The 18,849-nt window shown below is 56.0% G+C and overlaps 1 protein-coding gene across 1 annotated transcript in view; it reads left to right on the top strand.

Moving 5' to 3' along the window:
• The window catches only part of FMNL2 (formin like 2), a gene marked incomplete at both ends in the record, with an annotated part of 141,371 nt that overhangs the window by 63,049 nt on the left and 59,473 nt on the right, over positions 1-18,849 (top strand). Inside the window, one exon of the mRNA XM_084265733.1 lies at positions 17,617-17,700. Coding sequence (XP_084121859.1) covers positions 17,617-17,700 — 84 coding nt within the window. The remainder of the gene's footprint in view (positions 1-17,616; positions 17,701-18,849) is intronic.

Raw genomic sequence — 18,849 nt, 5'->3', positions numbered from 1 at the left:
GCTTGGAAAGAGAACTGTCCTGGCTGCTTTCAGCTGCGCTGTGTAAAGCAAGTGTATCTGAACCCAGCCATGTGGCTCCCACTTCTCTGGGGTGACATCTCTTCCTCTGGGCATGGCCAGCAGGTCGGGGCGGGACCTGGCCGATAGCATCTTCCAGTTCATGCAGATAAGGCTAATGAAGTGTGAGGCTGATAAGGAAGTACAGGCTCTGGGAAGAATTCCTCTTTCCTTGCCAACCCTGGCTAAGGGGAAAGGCGGTTTGTGATCTGGAGCATGAAGTTTCCTCTGGGTCTGTCTGTCTGTCAGAGAAAACGGGCTTTGCTGCGGGGTCAGCGCTGCTCCTCCCATGGCTGACAGATCCTCTGGGTTGTCCTTGCCGGGATTCTTTCCAGCTGATGGTGGGCTGAGGTGGTCCCAGCTCCAGTACAAGGTGGGCTGCTCAGGGCTGGGTCTGGTTCAGCCTCTGAGGATGGAGGCTGCACAACCGCTCTGGGTGTACCATGTATTACTGTATAAAAGGGGTTTTCTGTGAGGTTTAGGGGTTGGTTTTAATGTGTAAGTGGAATTTGAGGTGTTTCAGCCTTCTTGTCCTCACGCCAGGTCGGGGGCAAGTTGCTGGCGGCGCCGGGGTGGGATTAATTCTGCTGAGCATTGCGGTCACACGCCGGCGGGGAGGTTGTGCTCGCAGGCAGGCTGGTTTTCATTCAGTGCCATGCTTCTGTGCGAGCCCACGAGCTGCTTAACCCAATTACCATCCCAGGGACAGCCTGAGCTCCCGGCGTGGGAAGCTGAAGAAAGCCAGAGCTCGATTTAACAAAGATATCTTCATTTCAGCGCTTCTGCGGAGCTCTGCCCGCCGTGCGTGCCCCCGCGACGCCGCCAGGCGATGCCCTCGCCCCGCTCCCTCTGGGTACGTGCCAGGCCGTGTCTCCAGGAGCTGCAGTCCTGAGCTGTGCCACCGAGGCTGCACCCAGCCTGTTGCTGGATGAGATGCTCTGTATAAGTAGCTGGATTCAGCTGTTTCTCTCTTGTGGTATTTTTAAGCTCAAATCTATTCAGTTTACTGGTTTTGCTGACAGCTCCTTCTGCCCGGGATGGCAGAGTCAGGGGCCTTGGTTATTTAGACTGAGGAGCATAATTGAATCCAGCTTCCTCCTCTGTAACTGTCCTAACTCTCTTAACTAATTAAGAGGCAGCTCATCAGCAGCAATTAAGGACAGCAGCTCTGGCCTAAAGAAGCTGAGGAAGAGGAGGTGCATGGAGTAGGCTTCCCGTTTCTGTGCCGCGGGGCCGGTGTTTCAGTGGAAGCTGGGAAACGTGCTCGAGGTGTTTCAGAACCTGGGGATCTCCACTTGGTAGTGGGATTCAGGAGCTGATGGACCCAAATCCACTTGGCCTCCCTGTGAGGAGCAGAACTTTTTAATTGGGGTGCCCGGGGGCTTGTTTGGGGGTTCCCTAAATGCTGGGCTCTTAACTGGGGATGGCTTGGCTGGCTCTGGGTCTCTGCTGGCAGATCTCATCGTGGGAGCGCTGTGCTGGATGAGTGATGTAGGGAGGAAATGTGGGTTGTGTGCTGGAGATAAGACAGGAGAGGCCTCAGCCTGGCTTTGCCTGGCTGGTTTGGTGTGCAGCTGCAGGGAGGCAGCAGGCAGGGAGATCAGCTGCAGACATGGAAGTGGTTGGTCTGGGAGTAACGATCGTGCCCGGTGCGTGTGCTGGGCTGGGTGTTGTGTGGGCAGCGTGTGTGCACGTCGGGGACAACCTGTGGATCCCCCCCCAGCCCCTTGTGCAGAAACCAGTGACTCCATGGCAGCGCTGCTGGTGGCACAGCACGTGGCTCTCCGAGCCCTCTCTGATGAGGGGCACTGCTGCTTCTCCCCCCCAGCAGCTCTTCTGCCCCCCACTGGAGTTGGGGGGGGTTCACACATCGGTGTGGCCGCTGCTTAGAGGACTCCAAACTCTCCATGAAGGGAATGGGCAGCGTGTTGGGTTCCCAGCCAGCTCCACAGCCTGCCCAGCTGGGTGGCACTTCAGTGAGAGAACACGGCCTGGGCAGCTGCCCTCCTGGGATGGGGAGCAGCGAGGGCGGGCAGGCACCCAGCAGCCCCTCGCCTCCTCCTGTCTTCCCAGTCTGCAGGCTGGGAGACACCTAAAAACCTTCCCTGAAGGCCTTCTGCCACCCAAGAACCTCTGCAGAGGGCCTCCTCTTCTTCATGGGCTTAAACAGAAGAGTCTTAGTGCTTAATTTGGGGCTCTTACAGAGCAGCAGAGACTTCTGGAAAGGCATTAGATTGTGTAGCCTTCCCCCTGCCCCTTTGTTGGTATTTACAGTGTCAAGGTCATAAAGGGAATGGCAGGAGCAGCGTGGGAGGGCTCTCAGCTTTCTTGCACAGGGGTGAGGCATCTCCCAATTGCATGAGAGCATTTCCCAGGAAAGCCAGTCTGGTTCTCCCAGGAATGTCCTGTCTGGACAGCTGTGCAGCAGCCTCCTGCTCCCTGTTACCTGATCTCACTGCAGGGACAAGGCACAGTGGGCTTGTGACACAGTGGGTGGGGTTTTCAGCTGCTGTCAAGTGATGCTGTCCCCATGAGGGAGCAGGATGGGGGGGTAGGGAGCAGGATGGGGGGTGTGAGCAGGATGGTGGTGGGGGGACCCAGGCTGTGGTCCATGCTGGAGCTTTTCTGAGTGACGTGAGGAGCTGGGGGTGGTGCCACATGCCACAGGGACCCTGGGCAAAGCTCGCTGGTGGCTCCATCCTCACGAAGGGAAGGCGGTTGGTTTGTGTCATGGCTGGGGCAGGAGGTGCTGGCCTCTGCCAAGCTCTGTGCCCAGCCTCTGGGGCATGAGCTCCCCAGTGATAAAATCAAGGAATCACGGTTGGAAGGGACCTCCAAGATCACCTAGTCCAACCCTCAGAGCAACATCCTGTCGATGGGGAATCGGATGGTGACTGTAGTGCTGTGGTGAGGAGCAGAGCTCGGAGCAGACCAAGGGCAGGGGCTGTGCTGGGGCTGTGTTGGGTGCACAGCACCGCACACACGTCGGCACCGGCTGCGCGCGCGTCCGGCCGGCTGGGCATCACGCCCTGTCTGGGCCTGTTGGTGTCCCTGTGTGTGCTACAGACGAGAAGTTTCCAGAAACTCCATCTTAATCTTCTTAGGGAGATTAAAACCAGCATCCAGACTTGCCTCAGTGTTCCCTAGCATGGGTGTTTTACCGTGCGTGCACAAGGCTCCACGCTGATGCCGCGGCGTTTGGTGTCAGAGCAGGGCATTAGGTGATGTGCATCGTAGGCACCTCAATGATGGGCTGAGGAACCTTCTGGAAGTGAGTTAGAAGCTGTGCAAGGAAAGCTGAGGTCTGTGGAGCGGCGGTGACTGGTGTATGCTGGAAACTCCCACACACTGATCATAAGCAGGAGCCTGGAAAACGCGGTCGGGGCTTGATTTGGAACAAGTAACCTAGTAGAAGCTTTTATGGGCCTGTGCAAACATTTATTGGTCTAGCATCTGCCCTGGGGATTGGGTTTGGGGATGGCTGCACTGAGAGTGCTTTAAAGAGCAACCAAAGCGTGTTTCCCAGAGCAGAGCTTTTCCAAGGTGGGTTTTGTCCCACGCTGGGGAGCTCGGTGGGGTTTCCCTAAGGCTGCGGTGTCAGCGCTGGCCCTTAGTGCTGCTTGCCTTGAGAAGGGCATCCTGAGGCTTTGGGGTTAAAAGCCATGCAGGATGGGTGAGGAGAGGTTCAAAAACTCCTTTACTTCAGTTTTCTGGGAAGGGAGAGGGGAGGGAGGTGTTTGCTCTGTGGCCAGCTCTGATTGCTCAGTCAGGTCCCGATGCCTCATGCTTGGCAAATACTCGGAGCCTGATGTTTCCACCCCGAAAGGCAGTGGCAAAAAACCACCTGAGGGAGGTTACACAGAAATGTGGCTGGTGAAACAGCAGTTACAGGGTCTGGAGAGGTGTGGGCTGTGCCCACTTCAGCCAGCCCCATAACACACAGGTGTATGTGTGCCTCCTTGCCTGTTGTATCCCGACTCTCTTACTGCCAGCCCAGGCCTTGGGTGCAGCGGAGGAGAGGACAAAGCAGGCTTGCTGGATGAAGTGTTTCTAGAAAGCCACACGTCTGTGGTTTGCTTTGGCTCCCTGTGCACCTCTTCCTTCAGGCTGTGGCTGTGCCTGCAGTAGTGTGCAGTTCCAACATAAACCAGAGTTTGTAGCTCTTCATTAAAAACTCACTTGGGATTGAAGCTTGGCAGGTGGGAGCCTTTCCCTGTGCTCAGGCTTTTGTGTGTGACAAACTTCCAGGTAAATTCCTTTCACTCTTCGTTTGCAACTTTAAAACAAAGCTTGTCACTTACCTGCTCCCTTTGGGCACTGTGATGCTGTGGAGCCCTGGATACTGCAGAGCTCTCTAGGCTGTGGAGACATGGGTACCATGGAACCCTGGATACTGCAGAGCCCTGGATACTGCAGAGCCCTGGATGCCGTGGAGCCCTGGATACTGCAGAACCCTGGATGCCATGGAGCCCTGGGTGCCACAGAGCCCCAGATGCTGCAGAGCTCTGCAGACTGTGGAGCCCTGGGTGCCACAGAGCCCCAGATGCTGCAGAGCTCTGCAGACTGTGGAGCCCTGGGTGCCACAGAGCCCCAGACACACTGGCAGTGCCACAGGGCTCTCGTGCCAGGATGAGAGCTCAGCTCTGTGCAGGGAAGGTGAAGAACAGGCACTAAGGGTGACCTCTGCAAAGAGAACTCGGAGCACTTGGTCAGTGAGTTCACGTCTGCTTCAGAGGCAGAGAAGTTTTGTCTGAGACACAGTTTTGCATGGAGGGCTCATGCTGACATCCGTTGGAGACAGAGAACCTGGGACTGGGACAGGGGCCAGGCTTTTTATCCCTGAGTTCATTTATTTTTCTTGGTTTATTCAGGCCCTTAATATTATTCAAATGAAGATTTTGTTTCTACACCAACATCACTCAGGGGCGCTGCCAACCTGCCCCATTTCCTCTGTGTGCTGGGACTGGAGCACAGTGGCCACGTGGGTTTTATTTGCTTTTCTTACTCATTGTCTGGCCTAAATGTGTGTCAGCTGAAGCAGGGGCAGGAGGATGGGCTGGGGCAGGGGCAGGAGGATGGGCTGGGGCTGCGGCAGGGGCAGGAGGATGGGCTGGGGCTGGGGCAGGAGGATGGGCTGGGGCTGGGGCAGGGGCAGGAGGATGGGCTGGGGCAGGAGCAGGAGGATGGGGCAGAGGCAGGAGGATGGGCTGGGGCAGGGGCAGGAGGATGGGCTGGGGCAGAGGCAGGAGGATGGGGCAGAGGCAGGAGGATGGGCTGGGGCAGGGGCAGGAGGATGGGCTGGGGCTGGGGCAGGAGGATGGGCTGGGGCAAGGGCAGGAGGATGGGCTGGGGCAGGGGCAGAAGGATGGGCTGGGGCAGGAGGATGGGCTGGGGCTGGGGCAGGAGGATGGACTGGGGCAGGGGCAGGAGGATGGGCTGGGGCTGGGGCAGGAGGATGGGCTGGGACTGGGGCAGGGGCAGGGGCAGGAGGATGGGCTGGGGCAGGAGGATGGGCTGGGGCAGAGACAGGAGGATGGGGCAGAGGCAGGAGGATGAGCTGGGGCTGGGGCAGGAGGATGGACTGGGGCAGGGGCAGGAGGATGGGCTGGGCTGGGGCAGGAGGATGGGCTGGGGCAGGAGGATGGGCTGGGGCAGGCAGGCAGCCTCTCTGAGCTAGGTGACACGTATTTTTATGTGTGTGTGTGTGTATAGAGGGGAAAAGCATTCAGAGATGTGAACCTGTTCAGGCTTTCACTGGGTCCAGGCTCTGTTTGCTGTGCTGCCAGATGAATCTGTCTGGCAGTCCTGGCGTTCAGTGTGATGTGGAGCCTGGAGATGGTAGGCTGAGAAAGAGAGCACTTTCTTTTCTCCTTTAGTGTACACCAGTGTGAAAAATAGAAGCTCTTCTGTGCTTTAGACCCGTTCTTGTGGATTCCTGGCAGAAGCAGCTGTTTTCCCTTCCTGTGCAAGTGGCCAGTGGTGTTACAGGAGCACGTGAGGGAAGGCGAAGCAGGGCTGGTAACTCAAACCTGCTTCTCACGTTTGGCATCTAATTCCAAAGGGCAGCTTCCACTGGATCTTTGCAGAGAAGAAGCTTCAGTGGTGTTGGGTGTATTTGTGCCAGATTTGGATTAAATAGAAGAGTTTCTGGGCAGCAGCCTGCCCTGGGACGTGTAGGGACAGCATGTCCCCCCTCCAGCAGTGTGGGCTTTGCCATTTAACTCCTCTCTGCTGACAAAGCAGGATTGTGGCTTCCCAGGGCTTTCACCAGGGAGGTTTTCCTCTTTTCCATGGGATGGTTGACTTTGCAGCTGGTCTGTGTGTAGGTCGTGGCCTTGGGTGGTGGGTAAGTCAGGTTGGCTGGGGCCCTGGGCAACCTTGTGTAGCTCCAGGCCTGGAGGTTGGTGTCCCTGCCTGTGGCAGGGGGTTGGAGCTCTGTGATCCTTGGGGTCCCTCCCAACCCAGACCAGGCTGGGATTCTGTGGTCCTGCTCACATTGTTGGCTGGGTCATGGTGGTGGATTCCCACCCTGAGGCATCCCCTCACCATCCCCTCCCCTCTCCATCTCTCCCTGCAGGGTACTGGGGGCTGCCTCCCCTTCCCTTGAAATCAAGGGGCCCTTGCATGGCTGTGCTTTATTTCACAGGTGAGATTTGCACCTCAGGAAGGAGGGAGGCCTGTGAACAGGCTGCTCCTGTCCTGCTCCAGCTGCTTCTGTGCCGGGGTCCGGCAGTTGCCTTGTGTGCACAGATGGCTGATGGGTGCTGGGGCCCTTTATTTTCCCTCCCCTTCTCCCCAGGGATTGGTAACCAGCAGTGCAGTTACACAGGTAGCTCTGCAGCCTTGGCTTTCACTTCTGCAGTCTGAACTGTGTCACAAGGGGGTGGGATTTACAGTAACAGGTGTTTTTTCAGTGATACTTGGATAAAAGCTGTAGGAGAACAACCCAACCCCATCGGTGTCTGTGAGGTAATCACTGGGATGCTCAGTCCTTGCCCTTCTGTCCATACTCCTGCCAGCAGCAGCATGGGAAAAGATGTAAAACCCAGTGAAACCCCTTGTCTGTGTGTCTGCCCCCCTTTCCCTGTCCTGCAGCACCCTGTGCCCGGGATAAGTCCCTGATACCCTGGTTGGCTGCCTCATAACAAGGGCTCCTCTCACCCCACAGGTCCAGGTCATGTGGGGTGACCACGATCTGTGCTGTGCCAGCCCCAGCACAGCCTTTGGCGTGTGTTTTGGTTCTTTGGAAGACCCTTTCTCAGACATTTCACTAAATGGGCTTTAGTGTTGGGTGTTGTGGTTTGGCTTATCAGCAGCAAGTGCCAGTGAATGACAGAATAAAGCCGTGGGGCTTGCTTGGAGCAGTGTTCCAGGCTGGCTGAGTCAGTGCTGAGTCGGCCCATGAAGCTTTTGTACCACCAAACTGTATTTCAGCAGTGAATTCATGAGGCTTCAGCTGTTCCAGAACGTGAAGCGTGTCAGGGCTGAGTCTGAACTTTGGAAAGACCCAAACTGTGGCAGCAGCAGCCTTGGCCACCAAAACCTCAGAGAGATTTCCCAGGGGAAGATTCAGCAGCGGTGACAGCCCAGTGACACCTCCCCTGAGGAAGCAGAGGGGGTTTGGCCCAGGAGGAGCACAGAGTGGCTGGGAATGCTGGGATTTCAGATGAGGTTTAATAAAGTTAAGTGTAGAGTCTGGCACCTGGGAAAGGATAACCACTTATCAGTACAGGCTGGGGGTGACCTGCTGGGGAGGAGCTCTGTGGAGAAGGACCTGGGGTTCCTGGCAGGTGACAGGGTGCCCATGAGCCAGCAGGGTGCCCTGGGGCTGAGAGAGCCAAGGGGATCCTGGGGGCATCAGGAGGAGTGTGGGCAGCAGGTGACAGGAGAGGATCCTCCCCCTCTGCTCTGCCCTGCTCAGGCCCCACCTGGAGTGTTGTGTCCAGGTCTGGGCTCCCTGGGATCAAACAGCCAGGGATCTCCTGGAGAGAGTCCAGAGGAGGGACAGAGATGCTGAAGGGCCTGGAGCATCTCCCCTGTGAGGAGAGGCTGAGGGAGCTGGGGCTGTTCAGCCTGGAGAGAAGCAGCCTGAGAGGGGATCTGATCAATGGGGATCAAGAGCTGAAGGGTGGGACACAGGGGGACATGGGCAGCCTCTGCTCAGTGTCTGTGGGGACAGGACAAGGGGCGATGGGCTCAAGTTGGAGCCCAGGGAGTTCCCCCCCAATGTGGGGAAGAACTTCTTGCCAGTGAGGGTGAGGGAGCCCTGGGACAGGCTGCCCAGGGGGTGTGGAGTCTCCTTCTCTGGAGAGATTCCAGCCCCGTCTGGACACCGCCCTGTGTGCCCTGTCCTAGGGACCCTGCTTGGGCAGGGGGTTGGACCCCATGGGCTCTGGAGGAACCTTCCAACCCCTGTGGCTCTCTGATTCCCTCTTGCACCTGCAGGTGTGTGTGTGTTAAAGGTCTCCATGTGGGTGCTCTTCATGGCTGCAAAGTCCATGCTGGTGTTTCTGTGTGTGGGGATTAACCCCTGGGAGGAGCTTTGAAGAGAAATGCTAATTTATTCTAAATCTGCAAAGGATAATGCTGCTGAAACAAAGCAGAGAGCAGAGCGAGCAGCGGGAGCACGTGGGAGCTCAGAGAGGGCTGATGAGCGTGGCTGGACGTGGAGGGGCTCAGGGATGTCACAGGGAACCACAGTGTTGGTAAAACATCAGTGGTGAAAGAATCCTCTTGGCATCTGGGTGTCCCCTGGCACGTGGACGTCACCCAGCACCCTGCTCCCTCGCTGGGAGCCTCTCCGGGCCGTGCTCCCTCAGGACTGGGGGCTGATGTGCTGCCAGCAGAACTCCTGGGGGCTGTGTGGCTGAGCACACCCAGGACCTGCCTGCCCTCCCAAGCAGCATTTACCCTTCCTGGCTGCCGGGTTCCTGGGTGGTTTAGTCCTTCCCTGTCTGCTGGAGAGCCGCAGGTACTCACAGCAGCTTCACTGTGTGAATTAGACCTTGCTGGCTGGCCCGCTGAGGTACACCTGGGGGATCATGGAGAAGGGTTTGCCTTGTTCTTTTCCAGTTGTCTTGCTGAGGATGAGCTCCATGAGAGCATCCCCACCACAGCCCCGGGCTGTGGTGACCCCCCACCGCCGTGTCCTCTGGGCAGGGATGCTGCAGCCCTGGCACCGCACGCCGTGCTGGCGAGTCCCATCCTGCTCCGCACAGCACCAGGCTGTGTTTGGAAGGAGGAAGGACTCGTGTGGTGAGAGCATCAGTATTTTTAGATCAAAGACTGGCTCTGATTTAAAAAAAAAAGAGAGAAGAAAGAAAGGAAAAAAGAAGGGTTAGAACAATAAGGACATTTAATTTTAACCTGGCTTGGGATCCTCATAAAGTCAGTGAACTCTGAGATTGCTTCACCTGCCTCTGGCTTTCCTAAATAAACACACTGTAGCAGGACCAGGCAGTTAAGTAGCCCAGAAAATGGTGAAGAAGGATATGAAGGGCTGTTTTACGGGCCAGGGCCTGGCATTAAGTTTTAATGCTGCACTGAAATACCCAGGGCTGGTGTAGTCGGCAGCTGGAGGAGTTAGCACTGACCTTTTTCTTTCTCTCCTGGGCAGAAAGGGGCAGAGCTGGGGGCAGAGCGAGGGGTGGGATGAGAGTCTGTCCTCCTGGGCAGTGTGGTGCACAGTGCTGCTCGCTGCCCTTCTCCAGCGATGCAAGGGATGAGAGGTTGGGGCTGGGTTCAAGTTCTTTGGGGGTACTACAGGATCTACAACCTGGTAGGTTGTAGCTCCAGGCCTGGAGGTTGGTGTCCCTGCCTGTGGCAGGGGTTGGAGCTCTGTGACCCTTGGGGTCCCTCCCAACCCAGGCCATTCTGTGATGAGGTCAGCATCGTTACGGATGTGCACAAACAGAGCTGAGCTGCGTGTTAGGTTGCTTCCCATTCTCTTGTTATTATCTTTGGGATTTGGTTGCTTTGGATCCTGCTTTCTGGGAAGATGTAGGCACCTCACAGTGCCAAGAACTAAACCTGGATCCTGTTTTGTTCTCAGGCCTTCTCTGGCCAGGGAAGGGGGCTGCTCTGTCTCTGTTCTGCAGAGATGGGAGGTACGGATTTGACTTACGAACTGATTTTGGATTTGCTTTGTAAGAACTCACTAGATGTTAATAAAAGCTTAAAAGAGTTCAGGCTGAGCCTTAAACCAGCCCTGACTCTGTCGTGCTGAAAAAGTGAGGCTAGCAGCTCCCTGTGGTGGAGACAGTGGAGATAAAGCCCGGAGAGCTGGAGCCGAAACGTGGCTGTTGCGGAACGCTGTGAGGAACTGAGGAGTCACCTGGTGAGCTGGGAGGGAGCTCGGAGTAGGAAATTCCAGGTGAGCATCAGGGGGCCCTGAAGGTTGTGATTTCCAGAGCAAGGAGCAGAGCTTTCGTATGCCTGTGTGAATCCCAACCTGATATACTAGGGCCAGGAATATTGTTTTAAATGGATTAAAGCCCTGATCTTCTTTATTGATGCTGTTGTGAAGCCAAAAACTACCCAGGTTGGTCTTTCTGTCTTGCTGGCAGTGAATGATCTAGGACAGTCCCAATCTCAGGAAGCACAGGAGGAGAAAGGTAGCTGGGAATTGGGTTTAGAGCATCTAAGGTACTCTGGCACATCTCAGAGAGGAAAGGGCATTAACCTGCCACGCTGGAGACGTGGCACATTAGGTTTTCCTGGGATACCTTTGTTTCATGGAATGTTTGCTGTGTCATAGTGGAAGTGGGAAGGTCTGCTCTTTGCTGAAACAGGGTCTAAATTCTGCCTTCCTCCAGCTCTGAAGTTTGCAGTGTTGGCTCTCCCACCTTGCCTTGCCCAGCTGAGCTTTACTGCCTTACCAAGGCCTGGAGTGATGCTGTGGGGCTGCCTTTTCCCATCACCATCCAGCTGATGGGAGTAGCTCGGTGGAAGCAGCTCATATTTGAGGTGTACACGTGCTCCAGTTGTCTTACAGGGCTGTTCACAGGAACAAATAGACCAGGAGGACTCTGCCACCTTTGTTGCTGGCACATTAATGTCCTGATTCATGAGTAAAAGGGATTTAGTCTTAAAGATGACGAGATTAATAGGAAAGAGCCATAGCCTAGTGCTATTAATTAGCAATGCTTATGCTTTTGAGTCAGTCAAGTGGCTGCCACGCTTGTTTTCCAAAGCATGGAGGCTTTTAATTGTCATTAAACCCAGGAACAAGTTAGGAGAAATACATCTTGGTTGTCCCAGCACTGGCTGCTCACACGTGGTGCTGATGCTGGGTCTGTGGAGCAGGCCTGTAGTCCCTGTGCTGGTCCTTTCCTTGGGGACACCACGAATGCTGCCCCACGTCTTGATAGCTCTGTGATGTGAACAGGCTCAGTGGGCTAGTGCCAGTTCCCTGGGTACTGGTCAGGAGGTCTCTGTGTGATGATGCTGGTGATATGTGATGCCCTGAGAGCGTCCTGCCTGGGAACCACTGTGTGTGGCCACCAGCGATGCTGTGGGTTGAGCCAGTGCCCCCCTGCCCTGGGCAGGGGGTGGTTTGCAGATCCCTGAGGGACAGGCACAAGGCCAAGAGTGAAGCTGAGCGTGGTCATGGTGGTGCCCAGGTCTTGCAGTTCACAGAAACCCAGGCTGTGTTTGGTGGGAAGGGACCTTCAGAGCCCATCCAGTCCCACCCTGCAGTGAGCAGGGACATCTTCACTAGAGCAGGGCACTCAGAGCTTCATTCACCCTGACCTTGGATGTCTCCAGAGATGGGGCCTCCACCACCTCTCTGAACACCCTGTGCCAGTGTCTCACCACCCTCAGAGGGAAGAACTTCTCATGTCTCATCTAAACCTCCCTGCTCTAGTTTAAACCCTCATTCCACCGCTCCCTGCCCTTACAGCCCTTCCTGGCTTTCCTGTAGGTCCCTTCAGGGACTGGAAGGGGCTCAGAGGTCTGCCCAGAGCCTTCTCAGCCTACAAAAAGATATTTTAATGCCAAAATAATCTAAACAAAGGCTATGCTGCATCTGTGGTACATTTGGATGCTCTGTGGCCTCAAAACCTATCTTGAAACTGCTTTTCTATGGAGACTTCTGGAGGACAGAAGGTGCCAACAGGTAAGGCAGCCCATCGTAGTAGATAGCACAAACTGGTGTATTCTGCACAGGGCCCTGAGCACACCCCACAGCTTTTACCCTGAGGTGTGAGGAGTTGGGCTCTTGGGGACAAAGCTGTGCTTGAGTAGCTCTTCTCTATTTTGGGGGTGGCACGTGAAGCGAGTGCCAAGCTGACATACCTGTGCCAGCATCCTGCTCTCCTCTGGCTGCTCACAGCCAGAAGATAATGCTGCTGGTTTGGGAAGCAGCATTTCCCTGCATGTGCCAGACTGCTGCTCTCACTGGCACACTGAGGTCATAGAATCATAGAATCCCAGACTGGGCTGGGTTGGGAGGGACCTCAGGGGTCACAGAGCTCCAACCCCCTGCCACAGGCAGGGACACCAACCTCCAGGCCTGGAGCTACACAAGGTTGCCCAGGGCCCCAGCCAACCTGGCCTTGAGCACCCTCAGACACGGGGCACCCACCCCCTCTCTGCATCTCCTGGGGATGAGGCATCTCCTGGGGATGAGGCTGACTCCACGTGTCCTGCTACACGGCGCCATAACCCAGTCTCCCAGCCCCAGTGCTTGAGACACTGCTGGGGCTGCCAGCTTGCTCGGAGCTGGACTTTGTTCCATAGGTTAAAAATACATATGTTTCCTTGATGTGCTGCTGGGTTTATTTTTAACTGTTAAGCAATTTAATTTTTTGTAGGGCTGCTAGTATTTCCCCCCCCCAGTTTTCCATCTGCTACTGCGATTAAGCTCAGTTCTAGCTCTCTAATGCCAGCCCGGAGCGAGGGGAATGGAAACCTTACCTATAGGGTTTGGCACGTAGCAGCAGACATGAATAACTTTGGAATTTGGGGGGAAAAAAGAGAAGTTATGTGTTTCTGGAGCCAAATTACGATTGGAAACGGGCCCTTGCAGACAGCACGATGCCGTGTAGGATCTAGCGGTGGTTAATGCTGAGTGTGGTGCTCCGGGCTTGTGTTGGGAGGTGTTTCTGAGGAGGTGGAAACCTCACTTGGAGGCTGCAGAGCAGTGGTGGGCACTGATTTGGTGTTGCCTCATGGACTTCAAGGCAGAAGGATGTCCTCAGGCTTGTGTTTTCACCTCTCTCCAGTCCTGGAAGCGGTGTGATGTAGTGGAAACTCGCAGTGCAGTGAGGGAGGTGGGACTGATATCCTGAGGGAGTGGATCTGTGGCAGGAGGGAGCAGAGCGGGGCTGCAGAGCTCACTGGGTGCTCAGCCAGGACCAGTGGGCATCAGCATCTTACCTGGGGTAGTGACAGCGTGTGGAGGCAGAACCCCAGGCACAGGGAGCGTGTCTCATGGCAGCTATGGGTGCTCCACTCGTGCCATCCCATCAGCCTCATGGCACTGGCTGGGATTAAAACCAGCTTGGCCAGAAAGGGTTGTGTTTAATCTGGACCATGTTCAGTATGAGTTGTGGAGGTGTGTATGTGTGACCAGCCAGGGATGGGGATGGGGACAGGGATGGGGCACAGAGCAGCGGGGTGCAAGGCAGTGGGGGTACGAGGCAGGGGGCTGCTTCACCACTCAAAGAAATAGTCTTTTGTGACCCAGGATGGGACCCTGATGGAAGATGAGGATTCCACATAAAGGTGAGGGATGACCTGGCTAGGAGCAGGAGAGGAGGGAGCCATCCCTTCTGGGGTTTAGGTTGGATCAGCAGTGGAATAGCTGTGCTATCAAACACCTTCAAAGCATCACCTGGAACTGGGGTGAAGATGACAAGAAAACCCACGAGCCACAGACCTGTGAAAAATGCTGGTGTGTGTCAAACCCACAGTTGTAAGGGCTGGAAGTGGCCAGTTGGTGAGTCATTTCACAGAGAATGAGAAATCCAGACAATTAGTGCATCTGGTGAGCTCTGACTGACTCAAAGCTATCGCAACCGGGAAGCTCGGGGCAGCCAATTCAGTAGCCGCCTTTGCCACAGCTCCTGGTGCAGCAGCTGAAGGTTGTGCAATTAGATACAGCACGCCTGGCTTTCAGGAAGCCAGTTGGTGTGGTGCCATGCATAAACATAAAGAAAATATATTGCTTCCCACTGAAATAAAAATATAACGGGTTGGAAACTAGTTTTCCAGCAGGGAACGGTTGTTAGTGGTAAGACCAGCTGAAGAACAGCAGTAGCGGAGGCTGGAGGGGAGGTGTGAGCTACACCCTTGTCTTTTGGTACGTGGGAACAAGGGTTAGTTGGTACAGCCTTGGTGGAGGTGTATGTTGAGGGGGCCAAGCGTGCTGGTGCGCTGGCTTGGAGTCTGTGAGAGAGCTGAGCTGAAGGATGGGGAGCTCCAGGGCACCAGGACACCCCCTTCAGCAGGTGGGGAGAGGGGAGTAAACCCTCAGGACAAGCAGAGAGCCTCAGGGTATGTGTGAGAACATCCTGCCACAGTTTCCAGTAACTGAGTGTAATTGCTAAGAAAGTTGCTCTGATTTATGTCTAACACATGAGAGTTAATGTCAAACTGCCCCTGCCAGTGTGACAAGCCCTGGTCCCAGTGCGTTCCCTCCTGGTCCCAGTGCATTCCCTCCTGTGATGAAGCCAGAGGGATGCTGATGGCAGAAGTAGTAGTTTTCTTCCCAGTTCCCCCCAGGAGAGATGAAGGAGAGGGCTAGAGGGGCTGCTGGGGTGACTGGCTGGGCTTTGCCTGGGCAGAGGGTGCTGTCCATAGCATGGGGAGGGACCTGCACACAGGCAGGTTTCTCTGATTGAGAAGGGAGGGGATACAAACCACCTGCTGCCTGCAGGAGGGATCTGAACCTGCCCACGTGTGGTCACAAGCAGCGTCACCCAGCAGCGGGGGTACCTGCTGAAACCCAGGGAGTGGTTGTGCGTGATGATGTGGGGCAGAGGAAGGAGTTGACAGGGCAGAGTGAGATCAGATTGGATTCCTGTCCCAGTGAGGTCACTGGGACCCGCTGCCTGGGTCCTGTTTTCCCTGTTGCAGGCTTCCATCAGCGCTGAGCTCTCACCAGGGCTGCGCTGTGCCGAGCCCTCCAGGCAGGTTTCTGTACCTGCTGGGGTAGGTGGGTAGCTGCAAGGAGATGGGTTTGACAGAGGGTGTACCACAGGTAAACAGTGCAGCAGCTTCTACACCTGAGATTTAGTGTAGAGACCAGAGTGTGTTTGTATCCTCAGAGGTGAGGGATGGTGGGGGAAGAAGCCCCAGGAAAAATACCAAGAAGTGCATTAAAATGCTAAGTAGAACTGATAAGGTACATGGTGAGAGGCTGAGAGGAGAGTCAAGTGCAGATAGGATCTCAGCCTATAAATACAGTCAACATGACAGCACAGATGAGCAAAGGGAAGAGTATTTGTTATCTGATGGAAACCAAGCAGCCACCAGGGCAGCAAGGCGGCGGAGGGGATCCCCAGGAGCGGGTGATGGGGGAGATGAGGTCTTGTGGGAAGAGAATAATACATCTGCAGCAGTCCAGTGTCTACCAGGAGCTACAGGTGCACCAGAAAGGTCCCTTTGGGTCCCCAGTGTTCCCAGTAAGGAGAGGCATTTGCCAGCACTCTGAAGATGTGGAAGGATGGTGTTTGGGGCAGGCATTGCTGTTCCTGCCTGTGTCCCTTGCTTTCATGAGGGGGGGTTGGCACAGCACGGTGGCAGGAGGGGAGATGGTGGCTGCATCACACCAGTGTGCTGGGGATGCCCTTGGGCAAGGGGACCCCTGCACCTCAGCTCACATGGGGCTGCTCCCTCCGGGCACAGGGAAGGCAGATGGCTGCAGCAGCCTCTGTTCTTTGCCCTGCCTCCTCCCAGCTATTGCTGCCTGCGGGCAGGAATGCCTCATCTGCTCCTGGATCACACCAGAGCCCTCCTGGTTTCCAGCTGGGGCTGCACCAGTAAACCCAGGGAGACAGAAATCTGAAGCTGTGGCCAAGAGGGACCTGGGATAGGAGCAGCCCTGGCCCTGTGCCTGCATCCCCCCAGGCCTGGGCTGGGCTGGGCTGACCCTCAGCCTGGCCTGTGCCTTAGCAAGGCAGCCAAGGCGTGGAAGCCCTGGGGAGCTGTAGGGGGAGGTGGTCCTGCCTTGCACCCAAATGCTGGGATACAGTCAGGGAAAGCCTCGCCTTTGATGGGGATGTACCCCTTGGCCAGCCAGGAGCGGTACCAGGCTCTGCTGTGGGCAGCCAGCTCCTGCTGGTGGACTTCTTGGCTCTCCTTCAGAGCTCCTCATGCCCCACACCTTGGCTGGTTGTTGGGCTGCTCATCTGCGTGGTCAGAGGCACGGGGCTTGCCCTCGAGGCTTTGAATTTGTGGTGTGGGCTGCTCAGGGTGAGCAGGCTGGGCTCTCCCCAGGCTGGGCTGATGGTGACATGTGCTCTTGTTGGTGCTTGTGGCGCCGTGGGTTGTCTGCATCCCTCCTCTTTGCTTCCCTGGGACCGGGTTTCTGCAGGGAAATGGAGGAGGCCTGGGCCCCGGGCTGTGGCTCTGGGGGTGCTGCTGAGGACCCCCAGCCAGCCCGCTTCTGGTAACTGTGTGAATCTGCTTCCATGGGGTGGGGACGGTGTGTGCTTCTGGAGCAGAGGGTGCTGGTCCCGCAGTGACACAGGATTGCTGAACAGCCCTGGGGCTCCTCCCGTGCCTCCCAGCCTGGGTGAGGGGGAACGCGGGTTAAGGCGGGAGGTCCCAGTGCCGCAGGGCCCGGCCATGCTCCGCTCCCAGCCCTGGCGCGTGGTCCCCAAGGGTTGATCGAGGGTAACAGGGCTGGGAGTGGGAGCTGAGGCCATGAGGTCCTTCCTGGGTTCTCCCTTCACCTGATGGGGAGAATCTGGGCTTGGCTTTGCCAAACTCTGGGCCGACTGAGCTCTGAGGACAGCTGCCCTGGCGCGAGGGCCCGGCCTGTGCTGCCTGTGTCTGTGTTGCCCTCCAAGGAGCCAGCAAGCGATGGGCATCATCTGTGTGCTGCCTCACCCGGCCCTCTGACTGGGGACGGTGGTTGTCACCCGCTTCAGGATCATTAGCTTCACATGGGAGTGACACACCAGGCAGCAGCGACCCTGCCTCGGGGCCCCTGTGACCCAGCGAAGGCTGCGTGTGGAGATGTTTATAAACCACAAGAGCTGTTGAAAGAAGAGGAGCTGGATGGGGTGCCCTGTGGGGACCCATCTGGGGTGGAAGGTGGCAGCTGTGCCAGGGCAGCACGGGGAGCCCCGTCCACTCCTCGGGATGGGGGTGGCTGGTCCTGAGCTCCAGTTGCTCACCTCCTGGGCCCAGCACCGAGCCCAGCCCTTCGGTGGTTTTGGGGTCAAAAACAGTGTTTAGAGGAAAAGTGTCTGAATGACCCTGTCAAGGGGAATTCCCACAGAGCAAATAAAGTGACCACAGCCACGTTGCCCTGGTCTGCTGGGGCCTGACTCTGCCTGAGCCCGAGTCCTCTGTGTTCCCTCACGCTGGCTCTCTGTTTCCCCGCAGAATGCGATGAACTTGCCGCCTGACAAAGCCCGGCTGCTGCGCCAGTACGACAACGAGAAGAAGTGGGAGCTCATCTGTGACCAGGTAGGGGGGGTCTGGGGCAGACGTTGCATTGGGAGCCCTGCCTGCCCTGCACCAGCAGTGTCCCTGGGCTCAAACAGGGACCTTACAGAGGGCCACTGTTTGACTAGTTTCAGACACTCATTTCTTTGGCTTCGTGCTGTGTTGTTGGTAATGACTCCTAGAAGCCTTGCAGGAAGAATTCCCTTTGTCACCACAGAGCAGTGATAAAGGGAATTCCCATCACCCCAGTGCCCCAATTCCCTGGGTGGCAAAAACCCCACTGATTTTGCCCAGCACAGACTCCAAGAGCCCAGCCTCCAGTCGCCTCTCTGCGAGTGCTTTGAGTTTGCTCTGTGTGGATGTGCAGTAGGCACAAGTGATCTCAATCCAGGGAGTGTTTAGCTCTCCACATCACAAGCCTGTATCCTGGCAGTGGAAGCTGTCACCTCCAGGGAGAGGCGAAGGGATGATGCAGCCTGAACTCCTGGTGTCCCCTCCAGAGGCTGAACAACACCCTCAGATTAAGCAGCACCATATGCTGAGGCATCTTTTGTGTCCGAGCTCTGCTGCAGCCCACAGACTTGGCAGCAGTGTACAACAATTAACAGGTTGGCTCTGCCGTGACAAATGAAGGGAAACTCTGTTATTTAGAGACCATGAAGCATGTGAGAGGTGGGATGTGCATTTGTGAGCCAACAGCAAACTCAGGTTCTGCCCTCACTTCAGAAGTAATGAAAGGAATTGATCCAGGGCTGAGACAGGAGCATGTTTCCTTGAAATGTAAACACAGGGGTAGGAGAATGAGTTTGGCAGATGGTCCAGCCACGCTGTGAGGTCAGGAGCATTGCAATAAATAGATTTGTGCCACATTTCCTGTGGAGCTCTTCACACTGGTAGGGTTGCTGATATACCCAGTGCCCCAAACTAAAGCTGAACCAAGGATTGCCAGCCTTTTTTCCATGAATTTTCTGTGTGGAAAACTAAAAGTATTGAGCTATTTAAAGTTTCACTTTAGTGAGACACTGAACTAATTGCTTAATGTGCTGTAAGTGATGTGGTTCCTGGATGTTTGCTGGGAGCGTGTGCACATGGAAGGGTGAGCTCCCTGCTGGGGTCTCTGTGCTCCAGAGGCTCCGAGCTGGCAGCAGGGCAGACAGAAGCACTGAGGTC

The sequence above is a fragment of the Gallinula chloropus genome (genome assembly GCF_964237585.1).
Source record: "Gallinula chloropus genome assembly, chromosome: 5".
In the NCBI taxonomy this organism is placed as follows: Eukaryota; Metazoa; Chordata; class Aves; order Gruiformes; family Rallidae; genus Gallinula; species Gallinula chloropus.
Note: the sequence above shows the minus strand (reverse complement) of the source record. Positions and strands in the feature narration are given on the sequence as shown.